At 42.3% G+C, this 20,947-nt stretch overlaps 1 protein-coding gene across 2 annotated transcripts in view; it reads right to left on the bottom strand.

The window, feature by feature from the left end:
- The window catches only part of sdk2a (sidekick cell adhesion molecule 2a), an 81,306-nt gene that overhangs the window by 17,345 nt on the left and 43,014 nt on the right, over positions 1-20,947 (bottom strand). For both annotated transcript variants that reach the window (XM_069702920.1, XM_069702921.1), the window contains exons 2-21: positions 20,541-20,700; positions 18,739-18,845; positions 18,319-18,466; positions 15,285-15,418; positions 11,338-11,449; positions 10,719-10,909; positions 10,351-10,434; positions 10,024-10,218; positions 9,353-9,469; positions 8,914-9,081; positions 8,347-8,449; positions 7,333-7,509; positions 6,935-7,071; positions 6,081-6,228; positions 4,600-4,740; positions 4,043-4,224; positions 948-1,063; positions 531-726; positions 338-436; positions 44-235 (exon numbers count right to left, since the gene is read on the bottom strand). In XM_069702920.1, coding sequence (XP_069559021.1) covers positions 44-235; positions 338-436; positions 531-726; positions 948-1,063; positions 4,043-4,224; positions 4,600-4,740; positions 6,081-6,228; positions 6,935-7,071; positions 7,333-7,509; positions 8,347-8,449; positions 8,914-9,081; positions 9,353-9,469; positions 10,024-10,218; positions 10,351-10,434; positions 10,719-10,909; positions 11,338-11,449; positions 15,285-15,418; positions 18,319-18,466; positions 18,739-18,845; positions 20,541-20,700 — 2,907 coding nt within the window. The remainder of the gene's footprint in view (positions 1-43; positions 236-337; positions 437-530; positions 727-947; positions 1,064-4,042; positions 4,225-4,599; positions 4,741-6,080; positions 6,229-6,934; positions 7,072-7,332; positions 7,510-8,346; positions 8,450-8,913; positions 9,082-9,352; positions 9,470-10,023; positions 10,219-10,350; positions 10,435-10,718; positions 10,910-11,337; positions 11,450-15,284; positions 15,419-18,318; positions 18,467-18,738; positions 18,846-20,540; positions 20,701-20,947) is intronic.

The raw sequence follows: 20,947 nt of genomic DNA, 5'->3' as shown, positions 1-20,947 counted from the left end.
ATTTCAATTCTCAACTTAATTACATATTCATCTGACCACTGACCTGGTGGTACACCGGAGGATATAGTGGAAGCAGAGAGCTGGCCCTGGCCCTTTGAGGTCATGGCTGCCACCTGGATGGTGTAAGTAGTGAGGGCAGTGAGCCCTGTAACCTTGTACTCCTGAGTCAGGTTGGGCAAATAATGGGTCACCCTGGTATTGGTCCTGTTGAACTCCTCCCAGGAGATACGATAACCTGAAAGATTCCAAATGTCCACATTTAACACTGCTTGGTGACTCAAAAGTGAGCACAGCATAGGAGACATGTTGATAGTACATCGTCATCTTTAATGATTACCTGTGAGAACACCGTTTTTCTCCTGAGGCTCCTTCCAGCTGACTTTTAGTGAGGTGTCCAAGATGTCAGTGAAGCTAAGGTGTCCCACAGCACCAGGGGCTATACAAAAAACAAAAACAACAAACAAGCAGTTGAGGATCAGAACAACAGCCTTGCACACAGCTATTTGTGAATACTATATAAAACCACATACAATCCTCATGAGTGCGTAACCGCTGAGGCGGACTGCGGGGCCCGTCTCCAGGGGTGGTGAAGCACAATACTGAAGTGTAGTATTCTGTGAACTTCTTAAGGCCAGAGATGTAACCAACATGAACACTGTCCTGGAAGTTGGGGCGCACTGTAACAACGGTGACATCGTTTGTACGACTGAGTTCCCACGCCAGGAGCTGGAAATTACGTGATAAGGGACAGGGTGTTATTGAAGATTTTATCAAAAATACCAAATCAAATAATAACTGTTCTTATCTCCTAAGTTTATGATGCACAGAGAAAGTTGGGCTTTCAGTACAATCAGTGTGACAGTGTTGTAGCGGCTGCTTGTAATGAGACTGTGCCCTTCTACCACTGACCACTAGAGTGCACCAGTTGACAGACAGGAGCGGCTCACCTTATATCCCTGGTTGATTCCATTGATAAACTGAGGGCTCGGGGCACTCCAGGTAAAACGCACAGTGGTGGAGTTGACAGCCTCGGCTTGTACATTTCCTGGTGGCACAGTGGGCACTGATCCAGAGGAAGGAGAAAAACGAGAGATACAGGCAGGGACAGAGATTAGGGAAGAAGGGGAGAGGGGCCGAGGCAGGCAGACAAGCAAAGGGAGGGAGAGAAAGGAGAAACAGTGATGAGATGGAAAAAGAAAATCTTGAAAATCTACAAGAGACACTTTCAGACCAGCCTCATTTAGAGCGTGAGAATCAGGCTGAAGGAATTTTCAGTTTGGCTCATTTGGGGAGGTAAGAACATGCCAATCAAACCGGGTGTGAGAGCGGTTGCCTCAGGCAGCTTCCAGGTGAACCCTGCAGCGGTTTGTTTGAAGTGAGCATGCCATTCTGATGTAACAGCGGAAAACAGTCAGGGAGTTGCACATTAATGAAGCTGATTGGACAGTGTTGGACCTCATGTCCCTGTGTTGCCCTTAATTCCCTTTGAATGTATTTAAATGCACATCATGATCTGCTCTTGTGTCTTTAATGGAGTGAGTGACGGAAACATCCAATTAACGAGAGCTGAGCTAAACAACATGAGCGCCTTGTTAAATGTCGTTATTAACTGACAGTGACTTGTATGATGAAATTATTATTTATTTTTTGCAAAGGAAGTGAAATGGAAATAAAATTGTGGTGTTTGCCATTCCTTCCAGGTTTCATAGTATTGCAAATCAAACACAGCGATCTTGTGTTTCTTTGGAAATGAGGTAGCTACATTTGTTTATTTGCAGATGCATCTCATTCAATTTGGACCTGGCCATTAATATCCTTGCTGATCGGGCATCACACAGAGCGTGCTGAACTCTCCAAGGTTTTAACAATAATGGATGCCAGATATAATCTGTCATTTTTGAAGCATTTGAAATATTTTGTAATCATCTAGCCAAAAGAAAGTGACAGAAATAGAAGCAATCTTTTTAAACATAGACACACATAGTGCTTGTAATACAAAAGAACTATATTTAAACAGAGAGTTATATGGGAATGTAAAGATGAAAGAGTTAAAAAAAACAAAACAGAGAAAGCATATCAGGAGCAATCATTGTCAAACGTGTCTAGAAATGATGTTTTGCAGAAGTTGTAGCACAATTATAATAACTGCAAGGACTCAGAGTAAGTTTGTGTGTGTTTTGGTAAGTTTGTTAGTTTGGACCCGATGGATTCGACTGTTTCAGGTAAGTATGAGAAATATTTTATGCTACCCAACATTTTCAATTTTTTTCCCTCCCCTTCGTGAGGTATTTTAGACTTGCTCATGGACAAAAAGACACAAATACATTAACCAGCGCTATGAACACCTGCAAAATCGAATGAAATCAAAAACAACTTCTCAGTGTGCCTCTTTAATAACTGTTTCTGAGCAGCGAATTAAACAGAATAGGAAATTAAAACACTCCCAACTTTCTTAATGGGTGCTCTGGAGAATATTTAATGAGTCTGGTGTAGATCTCTCTTCATGGAATGGATTTAACATGGCAGGGATTCGGAGATATGTGAGTATGTTAAGCCTTTCAAAGCTTTATATACAAGTTAAAGGAATTTAAAATCAAACTGGTATCCTGCGCAGAATATCTGAACCAGAAGCAATATCCTGTGTCTGGTGTATGGTAAAGTCTGGTAGCAGCATTTTAAACACACTGTAATCTATGAATGGACTTTGATTTACGTAAATCAGTACCGGAAGGAAGCATTATTTAATCTTCCTGCAATAAAAACATGGATTAACCTTTCAACACGCTGATACATTCGCTGTAGCCTACTTTGGCTATGTGAATCGATAAGAGGTTAGCATGTTAATGTGTGGTATAAAAGGTTCAGTCACGCTGCAAAAAAAAAAAAAAAAATTAATTTCCAAACATCTAAACGCTCATTCTCTTTATAGTTGGCCCTCATGAAAAATAAAAATCATAGATTCTGCTAATTCAACAGAGACAAAAGTGGCTTTCATCCTCTGAAGATGTTGAGCAGACAGGGAGACGAGGAACCTGAGGTGTTGGAATCAGTAGGCGTGACGGAAATATGTAGCTGTATGACACCGGGGAAAGTTCACAATGTGTGTTCTAATTATACTACTCAGCATGTACAATGGGAAAAGAAGTCAACCGAGGCAGCTTCCTTTTGCAAAATCCAAAGGTATGTCACAAGTCTGACACTCATCATCTCCTGGTAAATTATGTGCAGAATCTATTAAATCTTTGTTCAGAAAAGCCGCCCCGAGCTGTCAGGTGGTCAGTATATTTTCTTTTATTTGAAATGTTGCAGTCAGAGAAAAGCCTGACTAAGTATGCATTTTCAAGTGCAAAAACTTTGTAAAACAATAAAAAAGAAATGCATGCATTTAAAAGCGGAAAATAAAAACTGTAAACACAACCAGACAAAGATACGTGAGTAAAAAGAGACCAGACAAAAATAATGAATGTAAAAACAAAAACGAAATCTGTCGAAGCCTGGACTGAAAATTAGAAAAGACTCTAAGGAAGCTTTTGGCTCATTTCTGTACATAACTTGTGCAGTGGTATTGCAGCATTTATTGAGAAATTAACTACATAAAATTGGACAAAAGCAAATATGCAGTGCCGAGAGGCAAATGGCACTTTCATGGTCACGTAAAAGCCTGGCTGCTGCTCTGTGCTAACTGCTGACTTCTGACTAATACAGAAGATAGAAAAACTGCTGGATTGTTAAAGATGTGTGTGGATTGCCATATTAATGTTGGCAAATGAAAAAAAAGCAGTGTGCTGTGGTAAAAGCGCGGCTGTACAACTCAATTTCATCATTAATACAGAACTACGTCTTCAGTTTCACGCTGTAGGCTTAACATCAGGCGAGGGATCACCTTGATGAAGCTAAACAGAATTTGTAAACCAAATAAAGTCTTCTCACACTTACAGGAAATTTTAAGACTCACAACTTGCTGCCTGTAAACAGTCGTTAACCTGTGCATGGCTTCCATTAATGTACAGTATATCATATAAAGCCTGTGAGTTACTCTCACCTCCTTGCAGAGTCCACTCTGTGACTTTGTGGCTGTAGGTGCCCCTGCCTGCTCCGTTGTAGGCCGCCACCTCCATCTCATAGTTGGTCCAGATGATGAGGTCCTCCAGGAGGAGACTGGTCTGGTCCTGGTTGGTGATGTTTTTCATCTGACAATCGACCGGAAGCCCTGACAGACAGTACCTGGCAGCATAGGGAGTAATTGATAGATAGAGGGAGGCAGAGACAGAAAGGCAAGGACGACACAGACAGACAACAATATAAATGTATTAGAACATGTACTCTCTGAAAAGAGAGGGAGGGAGAGTGGTAGAGGCACAAAACCCTTGCAGAGCATTTATAAAATGGTTACAAAAAGAGAGGTGACAACAGATGAATGGACAGGAAGGTATTTAATTGGCACCAATTATTCTACAGCAGCAGTGAGCGAGAATGAAGTGAAATGGAGAGGGAGAAAAGGAGCTGACATAACAATTATTATCACATTTGAATGGCACTGTCCCAGACAGATACCCATCCTTGGGAAAAAATTTGGGCAGGTTGTCATGGTCTTCTTACCTGATGATGTAGCCCTGGAGTGGACCATTCTGATGGCTCTCTGGGGGTGGCTGCCATTGGATCATGATAGACTGATTGGTGCGGCCACTTGCGATGACTGTCTGAGGGGGGGCGCTGGGAGGCTCTTCGGGGAGAGTTAGACTGCAGCAAGAAGGAAGGAAAGGAAGCAAAAGGGAAAAGAAAGGTAAAGAAGAGACAAACAGTAAAGCAATGCATTAATTATCATGGGTTTCTACATATTTCTATCCCATTTCATCATGGACATCAAATCATAATAAAGCCTGCTTTTTGTATTTTTTTTTTTTAGAATGCCATAAAGAAAGTTGGAGTAAGTGTGGCTGTGTCTTTGTCCAAAACATTTTCTCCATAATACCGTCCGCAGAGGAACAGTATTGCCGTGGCATGAGAAAAGATCAAAGAGGCCGTGGTGAAAATGGAGCATCACAATGGAGAGACAGCACGAGTGAAAGAAAGATATAAAGAACAAGAAAGAGAGATCCAGGCAGACTTTTCCCTTAAGTCAATTTAAGATGACATCTTGATTTCTTCCCAGTGCACCAGAGCACTGCTCTGGAGGAGATAAAGCAGAGTGTTTAGGATCAAAGAGGTGTGCTGGAGAGATGCCTCAGAAAAGCCCTGCACTCTCTGATGCTCAGTCCCCCTCCTGTGGCGCACTCTTGTCTGGGCACATTTATGTAGGAATTCAGCTCCGTCAATGAGTGTACAGTGAAAGAAGGTGCGCGGTGGGAAATGGTGGCTTTCAGTCGGAGGGAGTTCCTTGCTGCAGGTATGAAGAATGAAGAGTTATGTTGATGGAGACAAAGTCAGACAGTAGTGTGTATAGGTGGATGAGCTAAGAATGTGTGTGTGTGTGTGTGTGTGTGTGTGTGTGTGTGTGTGTGTGTGTGTGTGTGTGTGTGTGTGTGTGTGTGTGTGTGTGTGTGTGTGTGTGTGTGTGTGTGCGTGCGTGCGTGTGTGTGTGTGTGTGTGTGTGTGTGTGGCTGGGCCTGTATGATTATGACCGCTTCGTCTTACTAGTCAAGAGAATTCACTTGAGACTGGAGTCTGTGTTGAGCTCTGCTTCTTTCAAGGCTCTCTGTATTTTACTCATGAAGTACAGCAAAGGCAGTTAATAGGAGGGAGAGAGATGAAGCTGGGTCAGCGCACCCATCAAGTCTTCACAAAGTGCAATTTCAGCTCATTCACAGTTTTATCTTGAAAAGGCCCATCCCGAAGCCGGCTCATCGCTCACTCACTCCCACAGGAGTGAAGACCAAAAAGTGGACTTACAGGAAATAATCACAGGATTTTCTATTGAACTGCAAACATGAGGGAGGACAGAACGAGTCTTTCCAGAACAGTAAAAGCCCTCAAAGTGCAATGATTTTCTCCTGGCCAGTTTACACATTAAGTTATACAGACTACAAGCAGTATGTTTTATTATTCAGCAGATGCAGAACAGCCAAGTATACAGCACCCACCGGTCGGTTTCTTTGCTGAACTGGCCTCTGCCCACGTCGTTGACGGCACACAGGCGGAACTGGTATGAGCGCGCCGGGATGAGGCCACCAACAGTAACCCCGGTGGACTCTGGCTCAATGTTGGCTAGCAGCACTGTCCAAGGCGCATCTGAGATAGAGAAAATGCAAATACAGATGGAGCTGTGAGCAATAGCTACAGCTACGGTAAATGACCTTCTGAGGGCATTAACATCTCTTCAGCGAGAGAAAAATCTCTTCAGCGCTTGCAAACAAATTTAAATGAATGGTTGTTTCTCACTATTATTGCACACCATTGTTTCATTTTCAGTAATAATATTGCAGCAACTGATAAAAAACAAGTAATTCATTTTGTATACACTCCCTCTAAATATCAGATTGCAATTCAATTATCCAAAACCCAGATCCCATCTGCATCCTCAGATTCATTTTTCTTTTAATGAGTTGTCATCTTCTCAGTTAGCCCAAGCTTAGATGAGAAATGGTTGAAAAATGTACTCTCTGAGGGTGAAAAAATTCCCACTTCTTTGATTTTATCAAGCGAAGGAAAGATAAGAGCAATGGACATCGACGCAATTTGGTTCCCCTGATCATTCGTAATGAAGTACACAGGTGAGGCAATCGAGGTACACTGATTGCAAAAGGTACGAGAGGATGCAACTGCCAATTTTAGGGACACAATGGAAATGTAATATAATCGGAGGGGTGGCAAATTAGTGCTTTCCTGGAGTGTAAAGTAGCAATATTGCCTTTTCAATTACTACTAAGAATGCATGACGGTCCACCTGTAATAGTGATACTGGCACTGAGGTGATTGGAAACACTGAAAAACTCACTGTTTTCCGAGACCTCCAGGATGTAGCGGATCAGAGGGCTGTTGCCATCAAAGGCTTGGGCCCATGTTAGGTTGATGGCCCTCTTCTCTGTAGTACTCAGAACTGCTATTGGATTTTCTGGAGCATGGGGCAGCTGCCTGCATGTGCATATGGGTGTTTTAGAGCAGTAACAAGGGATAAATCGAAATAGACAAGAAGGGCAGCAAATAACAGAATTAAACAGAACTGAGAAGCCTTGCATTGTAAATATTAGAGGGTGTTGATGGATTCGAGAGGAGAGCAGTGATAAACCACAACGGCGGAGAAAACATCCATCCATCATGTCCTGGTCAGGCATAAATAAGAGGGGGAAAAAAATACAGACAGTAAGATAAGATGGGAGAGACAAATATGCAGACCTGACTCGGAGGTGAGCATTGCGAGAGTCATTGCCACCCACTGAGGTCACCCTGCAGGTGTATGTTCCAATGTCGCCCGACCACGTCTGGGAGATGTGCAGGGTCCCGTCGGGATCCAGACGCAGACGCGGTGACGAGTTCACGTCAATCACAGAGCCGGTCTTCTCCCACACGTACCTGGAGGTAATGTGCGTGAGCATACAAATTGTGTTACACGCATACACCAGGGCGCACGCACAATCGCACTCTGACACTCCTTACTTCAGAGTGTTGTGACAGTAAATTTGTTTGCCTTGTGTCAGTTCATACAGCAAACACAGAAGGTGCTGACACCGATGAAAAGCCTCGTGAAGCTGATATCAAAGTGATTTAAATCTGAAAAACATCTCTCTCTGTCACACACAGCACAGAACTCATCCTCAATGCATTTCACTCCACGAAATACCCGCTCGCATATATGGACACTCCCATCTCATGCACATAAGCGTGCGCATACTTGAAGCTCCTGTGATTAATTGCGACTATTTGGGCTCTCCAGCTAATCTCCTCTGTGTTGCGTTTAATTAAAGGCGCTGTCTGAAGTTATTACTCTGTTTACATATTCATCTGTTTACCCCACAATCTGATCAATGTCGGAGGCCCACAGGTGACAGGCTCTCTAATCACTGGGCTCCATAGACATCATTTCACTCCCTCTGAGACAGATGCGTGTACACACACTCTATCATGCTCAAGAATGTCTGAAGAGTGAGGGAAAGCGATGGACTAATTCCTCAATCTGACTCTTAGAGTTTCAGAACCTTCCCATAGGAGGTCTTCTAAGGGTGGATAAACATTGCAAGATCTCTTTCAGATTTCATAAACTAATTATGTACAACACTGATAACCAAGATTTTTTTTTTCCATACTGGTGTTGAATTAAGAAATACTTACAAAAAACATTACAGTATGTACTGTCACACGTTTACTTCAATTTTATGTGATTGAAAAGTGGTGAAAACAGCACCGGATTACCTCACAGTGACGCTGGGATCGTGGGTCACACCACAATTCATAACAGCCTTGGTCCCTTTGATGACACTCTGGTCTTGTGGCGGTTTAGTGATGCGGGTCCGTGCTGTGAAAACATCCACAGGCTGCTATTCAGAAAAGCTATTTGAACAATGGATTGAACAGAGCTTCCTGGACTTGATCTCATCTTTCACTCAATATCTCTCTGACACAGGGTAAACCATGCAGTGTTTTTCAGTGGGTGGAGTACTTTGCGTCCCTTTCAAGGACGGGAAATGTGAATTTATTCACAAAAAATGAGTAACGGTATAAGCCCTCAAACTATAGTGTTAATATCTTGACAATGACCCCTGGGAATCAGTTACGCGCTGCTTCGACAGCCAAACAAACGGTGGATTAAAAACGATTTTTCTCTTTATTTTTTCATGTTTTCCAGAGTTTAGGTCTATAGCTCTTTACACAAGTGTTGCACAAGGTAGAAAATGTATTAATCGTGATTTGAAGAAGACGCAAGACATATGAATGATGTGGATAGAGTGTCCGGTTTATGTTATGTGTTGTGTAGCTTACCCCACACTACTAGGTCGGCTGAGGCCTCATCAATGCCCCTAGAGTTACTGGCCATGCAGGTGTAGGTACCAGCGTCGGACAGATGGGAGGGGCTAATTAGCAGGCTGCCCGACTCCAGGAGGGTGAACCTGGGAAGCTGGACCGAGCCACTGGCCAAGACACGCTCGCCTGTAGGGAAAGGCGGAAGTGATTGATAGTGTGGGATAGAAAATGGAGGGGGTTGGGGGGAGGGGGGGTACAAGTGAGATTAGGGTATTGGAGAAATGTCAGGAAAAACAAACAGAATGGAAAGCAGTGCAGCAAAAGTAAAGACATAAAGCTTGTTTGGAGAAAATTTTGATCTGAATCTTCTCCATAGCTCGAGTTGAACTTTGACAAGTCAAAATGCAGCTCAATAACCCCTTCCGCCTCCAGAACCTCATGCTGTTAGCCCACGCACCTTTCTGCCAGGTGATGGCTGGTCGTGGGGCTCCTGACGTCTCACAATGCAGAATGACTGACATGCTATCAATCACTGCGCTGTCAGTGGGGCCAGCGGTGATGTTGGGAGCGATACCTGAGCGGGAAGGGGTCACACACACACACACACACACACACACACACACACACACACACACACACACACACACACACACACACACACACACACACACACACACACACACACACACACACACACACAGAAACAAAATCGGGTCAGACAGAGGTGATAATGAGAGACATAAACAGCTTTTTCCCTAATAAGGCGGGCAGCAGCTGCGAGCTTAATAGACTTGGCAAAAGGGGCAACTGTCAGGTCTCATTCTCAGGGACAGCTCTGAAAATCTGACACCTCCATCTCTCTGCTTCTGCAGATCTTCTCTGATTCAAAAATAGCCAATAATTGCCTGAGCATCCAAGGTGACAAATGTGTCACTGCAAAGAGATATATAGATAGATAGGTGTAGGAGGGAAGATAGAGAGAGGGACAAAAGAGGATTAGAAACGAGAACAGAGGGGCGGATTTAAGAATAAAAATGAAAAAAAAAGGAGGGAACAGAGAGGGGTGAAGACAAGCAGATTTAAGAAGCAGACATGCGGATCGCTTTGAAAATATTTAAGGGGACATACTAGTAACAGCTAGGTAGGTGTTTGTCTGGATCTCTCCTGCAAGATTGCGGGCAAAGCACTGAAACATCCCTGTGTCATCTGGCAGGAGACCGTTGATCTGTAGACTGCCTCCTACCAACACCCTGTACCTGGGGATCTTCACCGGGCTGATGGGCACCGCATCTTTATACCACACTATGTCTGGCTGCGGTGTGCCTGCAGAGGGAGGAGAGGATTTATTTATTTTCCCTTGTTACTGTGCCCCTCTGGTTAATTCTTTTTTTTTCTTCCATGTTGTCTCGCTCTTTCACACATGAGGCTGCTCAGAGAAAAACAAACACCACTAACCTCTTGCCTGACAGGGGATATCCACCACTTTCTCCATTTCTGCACTGATGTGACTCGGTGGCTCTTTTACAAACAGAGGATATTCTGTTTTGAAGAAGGAAAAAAGCATAAACCATTGCCCCATTAGAGCCTTTTAAAAACAACCCAAAAATCATCAGTGCTTTTTATCTTGACCCTTCTGTGGGGAATGAGCATTTGCACCACTTTAGATAACAACATCAGTGCAATTACTGAAATATAAAATGGCAACACATTTTCTCTGAAAATTCCCTCTACGTGAGGGTTAGCATGCAAAGGCAATATTTGGGTAATTTACGCTCAGCTGGCTGCTCTGTGCAACATTTAAATTAAAGCTGCGAGTTATTTACCAAGAACGTGCAGGTAGGCCCCGGCAGTGACTGAGGGGACGCTGCTGCTGCGGAGCGACGCCTCACACTCGTAGTAGCCACTATCACTGACTGCGGGCAAACTGATGACCAGTCTACGGCCAAAATCGCGGATCCCCGTATTGACCACTACCCCGTCTTTCCTCCAAGTAATACTCATTTTGACAAGGGGTCTGGAAGAGAAAAAAAATGAAAAGAAGAAAGAGAGAGCAAGAGAGGGAGAGTGGGTTTTTTAATACAGATTTATATTCTGTTTCAAGGTTACAGAGCATTGAGGGAGCAATGGGATACATCTGTCATTCTGATTAAGGCTTTGAATTGGAGATAATAGTCAGAATTCAGGACTGGGATCGTGCGAGATAGGGAGAACAGAGTGAAGCCTTGAATCAAAGGGAAGAATGGAGGAGAGGTACAAAATGAGAGCTGTGCAAAACACTTTTCTGTCATGTTCAAACAAAAGATTTCAAGATTCATTTAAATCACAAAATATCAATGTGGAGTTCAGAGAAGGTGGAGGTGTTTTGATAATGTGTGTGCAAGTCTGCCTGTGTGTATTTGCATGTCTTTTCCTCCGTATCGACGTGTCTCTGTGATCATTTACCTTGCATTGGCAACACACTCCACGATAGCTTCATTTCTCCCCACCGTTACACTGGTGTTCTTTGGGGGGACGATGATGGAGGGGGCAATGGGGTCCGCGGGTCCTCCCACATCTATCACGCACACACAGAGGTGCAAAAAAGTGAAATAAATCCCTGAGATTAAGCTGGTGCGTCTGCCTGATACAGCCAACTGAGCATGACTAGATCCTTACATGGAGACTGACAATCTGTCACTATCACCAGCAGGTAGCCAGCATGCATCACCCAACTATTAAAACACCCCTGTCTTTACTTTAGATCCCTTTTCTAGTGCACACAGCATTTTCCTGAGCATGGTGTTAGCCCAGGTGTTAGAAGCCATTATGTAACATAATTGAGACAAACACAAAAGGCGATTAAATGCAGCACCATCACTCACAGGTTTCACGGAGCCTCCAGCCAACCATCGATTCCCTGCCCTCAATCAGTGATCTCTCTCTGAATCTGATCTCATTTTCCCCCACATCCCCGGAGTACGGGTATGGGCCTGTGAACTTGTATGTGTTTGACTGATTGCACATTTACAGTGTGTTGCATGTGCTTGTGTGTTTGTGGGGGCCATTTGATTCCATTTTCAGGGCTTCCTCAGGTTAATCATGCCCCTAATCAAGTATTTTGTGATTATTATTGTTATTCTGTGCCACCTCATTGGAAGTCTCACCCCTTCATCTAAACAGTGTTGTAACAAAGCTTCCTCTACAAACAGCAGCCAAATGTAGGAGCAGACCCTCTGTGGGTTATTGCTGCTCTTTGGTTCGGCTCCCCATTTGATTGCTGCATTCAAGTCTCCAGCTCATTAGGTCAATACAGCAAATAAGTTGCTGAAAAAATATTTGTAATTTTTTTTGGGGGTATATATATTCTTCTTTATGTAAATCAAATGTAAATCATGGCCTTCAGTACAAACATCCAGAGTAAGCTATGTTTTCATAAATCACGGAATGTAAAATGCCAACTATTGAAAAGTGGTGCTTTTTGCTGACCTACAAAGATTATTGACTAGTAGTTGGGCAGTTTCCAACACAGAGCATGGAAGAGAAGACAAACAAAATAACATTTACATACTGCTGACATTTTGCTGGCACATTTTCAGAGTGCATTCTCAAAATTAAAACATTTGAATTAAACCCAAAGCACCTAAACACAAACTGAAATTTGGTTTGATGATAATCCCTTATGGCAGCATCGAGTGTATAAAGTAAGCGAACCTAACATTTATTGTTATGATGTTTAGTAGACAAAAAACTGAAATTGGGAAGAGAAAAATCTGGTCAGAGACAAAGATCAATATGAAAATCTGCACTTATTTGTATCACCCTAAATAGAAGCAGACAATTTATCCATGGATTGACAAGTAAATAGATTACTTTTGTGACACTGCAGCTGACTGAAAGGTCAATAATTCTCCAATAAATCATCCCATTATTGAGGTACATCTTGAGGGTATTTTTGACATCACCATTGATCAGAAGAGTGAACACCAATCAATCTATGTAGAACAGCTTTCTGTCATGTCATCATAAGATTAAGAAAGTTGAAAATGAAGAAATGAAACATTGCAATGATTTGCCTTAGTCCAGGGGATTTATGAGGACGAATCAAAATCACTTGGGTCAGAAGTTATTGGCTAAAATGGAAGATTACAGAATTTGGCTGATCTATGTAATTTCTGATCCTAATTAAAGAGTGAGATTTTGCAGAGAGTTTGATGGGCGTAGGTTTTAGTGGAAGAGTAATCGTGGAGCGAGGAGAAGAAGAAAAAGCAATAACTGATGGAAAGAGAAAAACTCAAATACCACTTACATTAATCTTCTACAAAGAAAACTTCTGACAAGATCACCACTTGGTTGCAGTATATGCCTATATATAATTCATGGATGATTTATTGATTAGAGCTTTTGATACAGTCATGTTGAAGCTAGAATAAAAATATTGCTGATCTTGTGTGGCCTTATTTTAAGACCCATATAAGACTGTGTGAATAGTTTGTAGCCTCGCTCCATTGAAGATGGTTTCCAGTTGTTGCACCCTAATGGGCGTAGACCTCAGGGTAATTTTGAAACTAGTGGAGAAGCCTTTAATCAATCTTCAATCACCACCATATACAGTATGTTGTGTGCCAAAACTCAACCACTGCTAGCATTGTTAGAACTACTTTAATGTGATTGGTCCCTTCCTTTAGAGTATCTGAGCAAACTTGAATGCAAAGAGGGTTACATAGAGTGTCTACTACACTTAAGTATCTATTTAAAGTTTATCAAATGTTTTACAGATCTTGTGAATGTACAAACTGATTAGGTTTGTTATATTGAGTTAAATGCTGTAATTGGTGTCAGAAAAGGTGCTCCCCATTTGCCAATAACAAAACAAAAAGTGGGAATCCCTTTGATTTATCACAGAGCACACATCATTTTCCAAATGACATGATTTGTTCTTTGGCAGACAATAATGAATGTATTGCAGTTCATAAACTTCCAGTGTTGAGAGTACCTCAAGTGTGTCATCGTCTAATTAAATGGAAAGTAAACAAGGTGGTGACCTGCATTGCAAATTCTTGCTACTAATGTCACCGTATTGTCTACATCTGTGTCCAAAAGCGGTTGTCAACCCAAGTCAAACGCAGTGAATTTTCCAATCCAAAAGAAATTTACAAAACATGGAGCATTTGCAAATATCTATTTGCTTTTACTATTACACTCAGCCCTGTCTCATTTGTATGCTCCCTTAGAAACAAGATGCTGCCTCGGCTACATATTTTTTTTTAAACTTTTTTCTAGGGAATTGCTAAAATGAACAAATACAGCTGTAGAAACCTTACTGACTTTCAGATACAAAATGCAATTGTGTGATCTGCAAGGTCAGATTCAGTGATATTCAGTGATATCTGGCCTCCACAGATTGCTGTGTCATGCGTGCTGAGCACTGAATTGCAAACACTGCATTGAAGATGTGAGGGGCAGATGCTTGAGCCGGCAGGTAGTCTTTATTAAAACTGTGCAGTTCCACATGTAAAAGGTTGTAGGATGTGTGGGATCAAATATTCTTATAAATATTGTCTTTAGAACCAGAAAGCCAAAACACACAGTTAGTGCCTTCTTTAATTGTCTGGTTGAGGTAAACAGTGATGAACTTAAGATTTGTTTAGATGAAAGTAAGTAAGAGTAGGTGGAAAAATTTGTGTGACTTTGTTTAGATGAAAGAAGATGACAGTATGTGGAAGGATAGGGACGCATCAGGTTCAGCTGAACTCTAATGATATGACTTGTAGCCATGCTTGCACAGCCCAATGCCAAACTTTATTTGAAGTTGTGAACATGTTCGTTTTATAAGTGAGTCCGACCTTCTGATCTGATGAGCGTGTTTGTGCGGGTGTGTGCATGTTTAATCATTCCCGTTTTCTCAGTGTCATTTTCATAAATCTGTTTTTTGTGTGCAGCAATTAAACTGAAGGTCCACTTTATGGGGCAGTACATCCAGCCAGGTGCTGCCGGAGCTGCTGGAGCTCTAAAACCTAAAACACATCCTATGACCGTAATTCACGACTCAAGCCAGAGGTTAGAGGAGGACTGAGGAACAAGAGGAAAACGACTGTGGTGCAGGTAATGGGTAAGATTATGTCTGCCGGACAGAGAGAAGACGACTCAGTGACATCATGAAAGGGCCTGCCAATAGAGGGCGCTATCTCTGTTTCTATTGTCTTTCTTTGAGTCACCTGTTGGGCATCTGTTGTGTTGAATGAAAGTGTTCACCTGATAGTACAACTGCAACAATCTGTTAATACAATCACCCGATGACACAAACAATCTGCTGATGTTTTTCATTGTATGGATGAGGAAGTCTGCTGCTTAAATGGGTGTGTATGCATGTACTCCTGTGTGGGTATGTGTGTGTTTTCACGAGCACTTACTCTCAACTGTGAGAGTGACTGGCTGACTGGTTTTGTTCTCCCCATTCTTGTCATTGACCGCCTGGGCATAGTAACGTCCTGCATCAGGGGCCACTGTGGACAGGATGACCAGCGTGTTGTCCAGCGTGATGGCACTGCACACAAACACACACTCATTAGTTTAGCATATTTGAAAGCACACCAAATTAATGTGCATTAATTCCTGTAAAACTTACTTAACCTCAGTCTTACCCAGAGAAAGATGCAAACAGCTTCAGGTAGTGTTGAATGCAGCTAAACTGAATTAGGTTTACCAATTTGGTATCTAATTAAATAGACATCCCCCGTCAACTGGTGTGCATTCCAAAAATTGTACCCAAACACACACCAAACCATGCACCCATACACACACTAACAAGCACATAGGCATCCTCAAATCATTAAACCAGTGAGTAGTTGTTTCTCACAGTCAATAAATCTGGAGTGTATAACTGACACACATATACATAAATTATGTCTAAAAAGAAGCACACAAAGACAATGTTTTATGAGCACTTCCATCTACCATGTAGCGCAGTGTCTTAAAGGAATAGTGCCCAATTTCTCTTTTCTATCTGATACTTTTTGAGCAGCTGTTGAGTACAAAATAAACTGTCTTTTTAATTGCTGTATAAACTGGGTGGTTTCGGCACAAATATACAGCAGGTCATTCTGAGTTTTGTTCAAGGAAGCATTTGCTCAGTTTGCCATTTGTCTTAAGATAAACAAATTGGCCCTATGACAGCTCGGTGCAAAAGATAAACTTCGATGTTTGCATATTTGAAATGCATTAGTAATATGCAAGTCATTGTCAGAGTTCATCTTTAAAGCCTGGCAATAAACACAGCTATATGTCTTAAAACACCTGGGCTGGCTTTTGTTAAAAAATGTTCGATACTGGTACCAATACTTTGACTTCAATACTGGATCCTGAAAGATATTTTTTTGCGAACACAATTGCATGAAATCCATTTAAACAAAGAGAAAATGAAAAACATGACAATACAACAGCAGTTTTCATGCATGTTAGAGGGGAAGCGTCCAACCCAGTTTTTGTTTTGTAGCTGCAATTTACCGACGGCCCCTAAACACACCATATATAGGCTAAGTTTAATAGATGCTAGCTAACCAGTTGCACACAGAGAAGCCTCCAGTTACTATAGTGCATGTAACTCTGACAGATATGTTGCAAAAAAATAATGTAATAATTGTAAAATAAGGTGTTCTAGCATAAGATTTATATATTTATATCTACATGAGCAGGCTACCCAGGTAAAACCATGGAGCCTACGTATGGTAAGCACTGTGGCTGCCTGACGCTGTTGAGATTTCCTCCGGCATAAACATAGCAAACATTTTGCATTGTAAAATAAAAATGTGTTAGTGTGGATGTAGTCCAGGCATTTCAATTTGGTACCAAATGAGAAGGCATTTTTAAATAATAGATAGTATCTAAGTAATTCGAACCATTTCAGACTCACTATCATAGACTCTAGTGTATTGTTATTATGTTAACTTGGCTTATCTGTGGAGTGTCATTTGCATTTAAAATGGATTTTTGATTTGTCTCATTAATTGCGTTTAGAGTTATTGTGACAAGCTGCACAGAGAAAAACAAAATAAATGAACACATGTCAAAACTGAACCATTCAATGTAGTAGAAATTGGCTGGCAAAATTTAAAGCTATCCTTTTACAATCCTTTCTGTGACCGCGGTGGCCCTGCAGCCTCTGGAGTGACTGAATGTTGGTTAAGCTGACGGTCTAAGACATTTGTGATGGGCCCATTAAATGAGAGCTGACGCTAAGCGCACGGCCAGATTAGGCGCTTCGTATCTGCCAGCATCTGACTGATGCTGGTAGGATAAATAGACACACTACTGGACAATTAGAGGACCGTGGTTCTTATGGAGTCAACAGACACTTACCCAAATGCACAAACACCAATATACACACACCTGTGAATATCAATGTGGCCTGACACAAAGCGAGCAAACAAGCGGTAAATGCAGAGTGTCCTGTCACAGAACAAAGTTTCACTTCTTTGCTTTTGATCAAATTCGGCTGCATATTAACCAGCTCTGGAACTGGTTGAACATTCATGGAAAGGGCTGAGATTTTTCTTACCATATCCCTTAGTACTATGTTTTTGTTGAGTCCTGCAGGCAGAGGATACATGCCCCAATATATTTTTCAAGCAGGAACATACAACTCGGGGTAAAAGTCTTCATGCCAGCTCTGACATGGTAGAGCTGCTGAATAACACATGAGGAGGTGGTTTCAGAGGAGTGGACTGCCTACCTCTATTTGTCTAGATGTCAAAATTAATCTCAGGTGATTTCCTTCACAATGTCTCTCCAGGAAAATTGCATATCTGAACAGACATGAATCCAACAAACACACACAAGCTCACACTTGGAGCACAGCACATGCAGACATACAGTCACCGTGAACTCCCAATGAACGTATATGTGGCCTCACATTGATTCCTACCATGCACATATGCACACACACACACACACACACACACACACACACACACACACACACACACACACACACACACACCCTCCCAGTCATAATTCCAACCAGAGGTAAGCACTGTCAGTCAAACATATCATCAATTGAGGCATTTTGTCTAATTGGTTCCCCTGCTGCCTGCTCTAACTCTACCCTTCAATCATTCCGTCTGCAAATTCAATAGGGACGATATAATAACCCGCTTTATCACCGAGAGTTGATTCAATGATGAACACAAGGCATGCGCCAACATTCGTTCATCAACTATTCTGCTCAACTTCACTCATGGTGTGTGGGGGGATTGGAAAAAAAAAAATCTGAGCAGTATTGAACTTGTTAGATTCCTCTGAAGTGAAAAAATATTCTGCTTCAGCAGCTCAGCATTCACCAACAACTCATAGATGAGAATACTTGCTCAGACAAGCACGGAAGCACACGAGTCACACGCTTTTTTCGCTCAAACCAATGAAACCAGTCTGGGGTGAGTCGAGACTTACATCCGGCTGCTGGAGGGAATCTTACGCCCATCTCTGAACCAGGTGATCTGGGGTCTGGGGAAGCTGTGTATCCGTGGTGCATGGATGAGAGCACCCTCGCCCTGGGATACGGTTTGAGACCTCTCCCCCTCAACAAAACCACCCATATCTAGCAAACATAAAAAGGGAGTGAAAGAGGGAGAAAAAAAAAAAAGAAGAAAAAAATGGACACTAGAATGTTAGAAATACGTGCCAACAAACAGGATGAAAATAAAGAATTGTCATTCTTGCCGCTAATGTTATGTACCTTTTTCAAAAGCTAAGCTCATTTAATCAGAGTGACTCATCCGCATACTGTGCATGACAAGCCTTTCACAAAAACAGTTTCCTGCCCTTAATCTGCCAGAACTCCGGATGCACTGGAAAGAAATCTGCACTTACAGGCAACCTGCACCTCAGTGCTGCACTGCATTATAGCGCCCACTCGGTTTCTCACAATGCAGCGGTAGTGGCCGGCGTGCAATCGGACCAGCGAGGGGATCAGGTACCTAATGGGCACACACAAGTACAATTAGTCATCATCAGCATGACAGACAGTGACATTTGTCATCTTGGCGCTTTTATCACCCCCACTCAAGATGCTAAATTAATTGAGATGTTTCACTGGGCTCCTGAAACACATCTGAAATGGCATTTCACTTAGCTTAAGAAATAAATGTTCTAAATACGGTATATAACGGAGCACCCCTGATGTGTGATTTTGTGCTAATGTAATGTTGGACAGTGGAGAGTAAATTAAAAAGACTAATTTTAACACCGAGATTGCAGAGGACGCACACAAATCCCCACCGTTATCCTGTATCTTCAGTCATTTAAATAAAAACATACAAGCAGCAATCACATGTTCTTGACAGCCACAGTTCTGTCTCTCCCCAGATGTGCATTCATGTTAAATGGCGTGTGTTAAATGCTAGCTAGATAACCCAAGATCTTAGTCTTCTTTAATTGGTTTTCAATAGCCATTTAGGACTGTGGCGTCCACCCCAGCTGGGTTCCCCCTGCACTGCAATTTCGGGGGTAGGGAGGTGGGGAGGAGTGGTCTGATTAAATGGATTCCAGTTCTCCTCTTTGATCAGGGCTGGCGAAGAATAACAAGCAGAGGGCTGGCCTGCATGGCAGACTCAGAGACTAAGCCACGTGAGAGCGCAGCCAGCCAATGCTGAGGAAAGACAGTGGGGGGGGGAGAAGAAGGAGAAGAAGAAGAAGAAGAAGAAGAAGAAGAAGAAGAAGAAGAAGAAGAAGAAGAAGAAGAAGAAGAAGAAGAAGAAGAAGAAGAAGAAGAAGAAGAAGAAGAAGAAGAAGAAGAAGAAGAAGAAGAAGAAGAAGAAAATAAAGAAAAAGAAAAAGAAAAAGAAAAAGAAAAAGAAGAAGAAGCCGATGAGGGGGAGAGTGATAGAAAGAGGGGGGGGTGTTCAGTGATAGCAATCAGACAATGCCACCTGAGAGTATCTGTTCATGTCTATGAGTCTAGTCAGACTGTGAGTCGAGTGCAGAAAACAGAGCTACAATTGGATAGAAAGTGACTTTCTCTGTGGACTGCAACTGTGACCCGTGAACGTGCATGCAGGCAGCCTGGGACTGAAACATGCTGTACATAAATGGGCACACTAATGCATACACGCATCTGCACACAGAGGCCTTGTTAGCACTGAGGCTGAGGGTTTGTCTAGCCACACTCTGTGCTGGTAGAATACTTAAGTGTGCTGTTTGGATGCTTAAATATGTAACATAGTAGGTCCAGAGGAACCGGCCGTCAGTCGGTAAAACAGCATCTTATTCCTCACAGAGCAAAGTAGCCCACCCACACTGTACAAGTTGATGGAAAATACGTATTGTGTGATTGTATTGCAGGAAATGATAGTTTCAACAAACAGCAAGAGAGGAGAGAAAATAAGAGTTGTCTACTCACACCATCTCTGAATGTTGAATACAGTGTGAGATACAAATCGGAATAAATTTGACAATACCCTGAACACAAGATGTGTTTCAAGGGAGATATGGAGCCAAATCAGCCCTGAATATATCCATATAAATGAGTCTGGAATATGAATAAAAATGAGCAATTGTGCTATTAGTTACAATTAAATGCTGCTAAAATGTCCTCATGTAGTAAGATAATTATAGTGGATGAATAAAAAAATGATAATAGAATCAGCTCTGGCAGGCAAGGTTGCCTCCCTTACCTGTACTCCAAGGAGAAACGTGTGAGCTCTGAGCCGTTGTAGATCCATTTGAATTCCAGGGGCCAGCTGCCCTCAGCCATGCAGGTCAGGACCAGGCGGTTTCCCTCCAGGTGAACCTGGGTCTGAGGAGGTTCCATCTTAAAATAAGGTGGGACATCGTCTACAGGAAACGGAGAGAAAGAGAAAAAAGAGGAAAAACTGAGAGTGATATTAGGAGACCAAGGAAAAGTCATAAAGAAAGTGAAGCACGGCTGGAGGATAGCAGGTAAAAATGGCAGTGATTCAGTAACCCCTGTGAGGAGACTCACAACACAATTTCAGCGATTCACAGGAAATGAGGACTCAGAACACACCATTTCCATTTTTCTTCTGCGCTGATTGGGAACTTGAAGGTCAACAGAAATGCT

The sequence above is a fragment of the Brachyistius frenatus genome, unplaced genomic scaffold (assembly GCF_029030835.1).
Source record: "Brachyistius frenatus isolate BFR_SWC_R1_liver_20210118 unplaced genomic scaffold, ASM2903083v1 Contig_43, whole genome shotgun sequence".
NCBI classification, from domain to species: Eukaryota; Metazoa; Chordata; class Actinopteri; family Embiotocidae; genus Brachyistius; species Brachyistius frenatus.
This window is presented reverse-complemented; position numbering and strand designations above follow the sequence as displayed.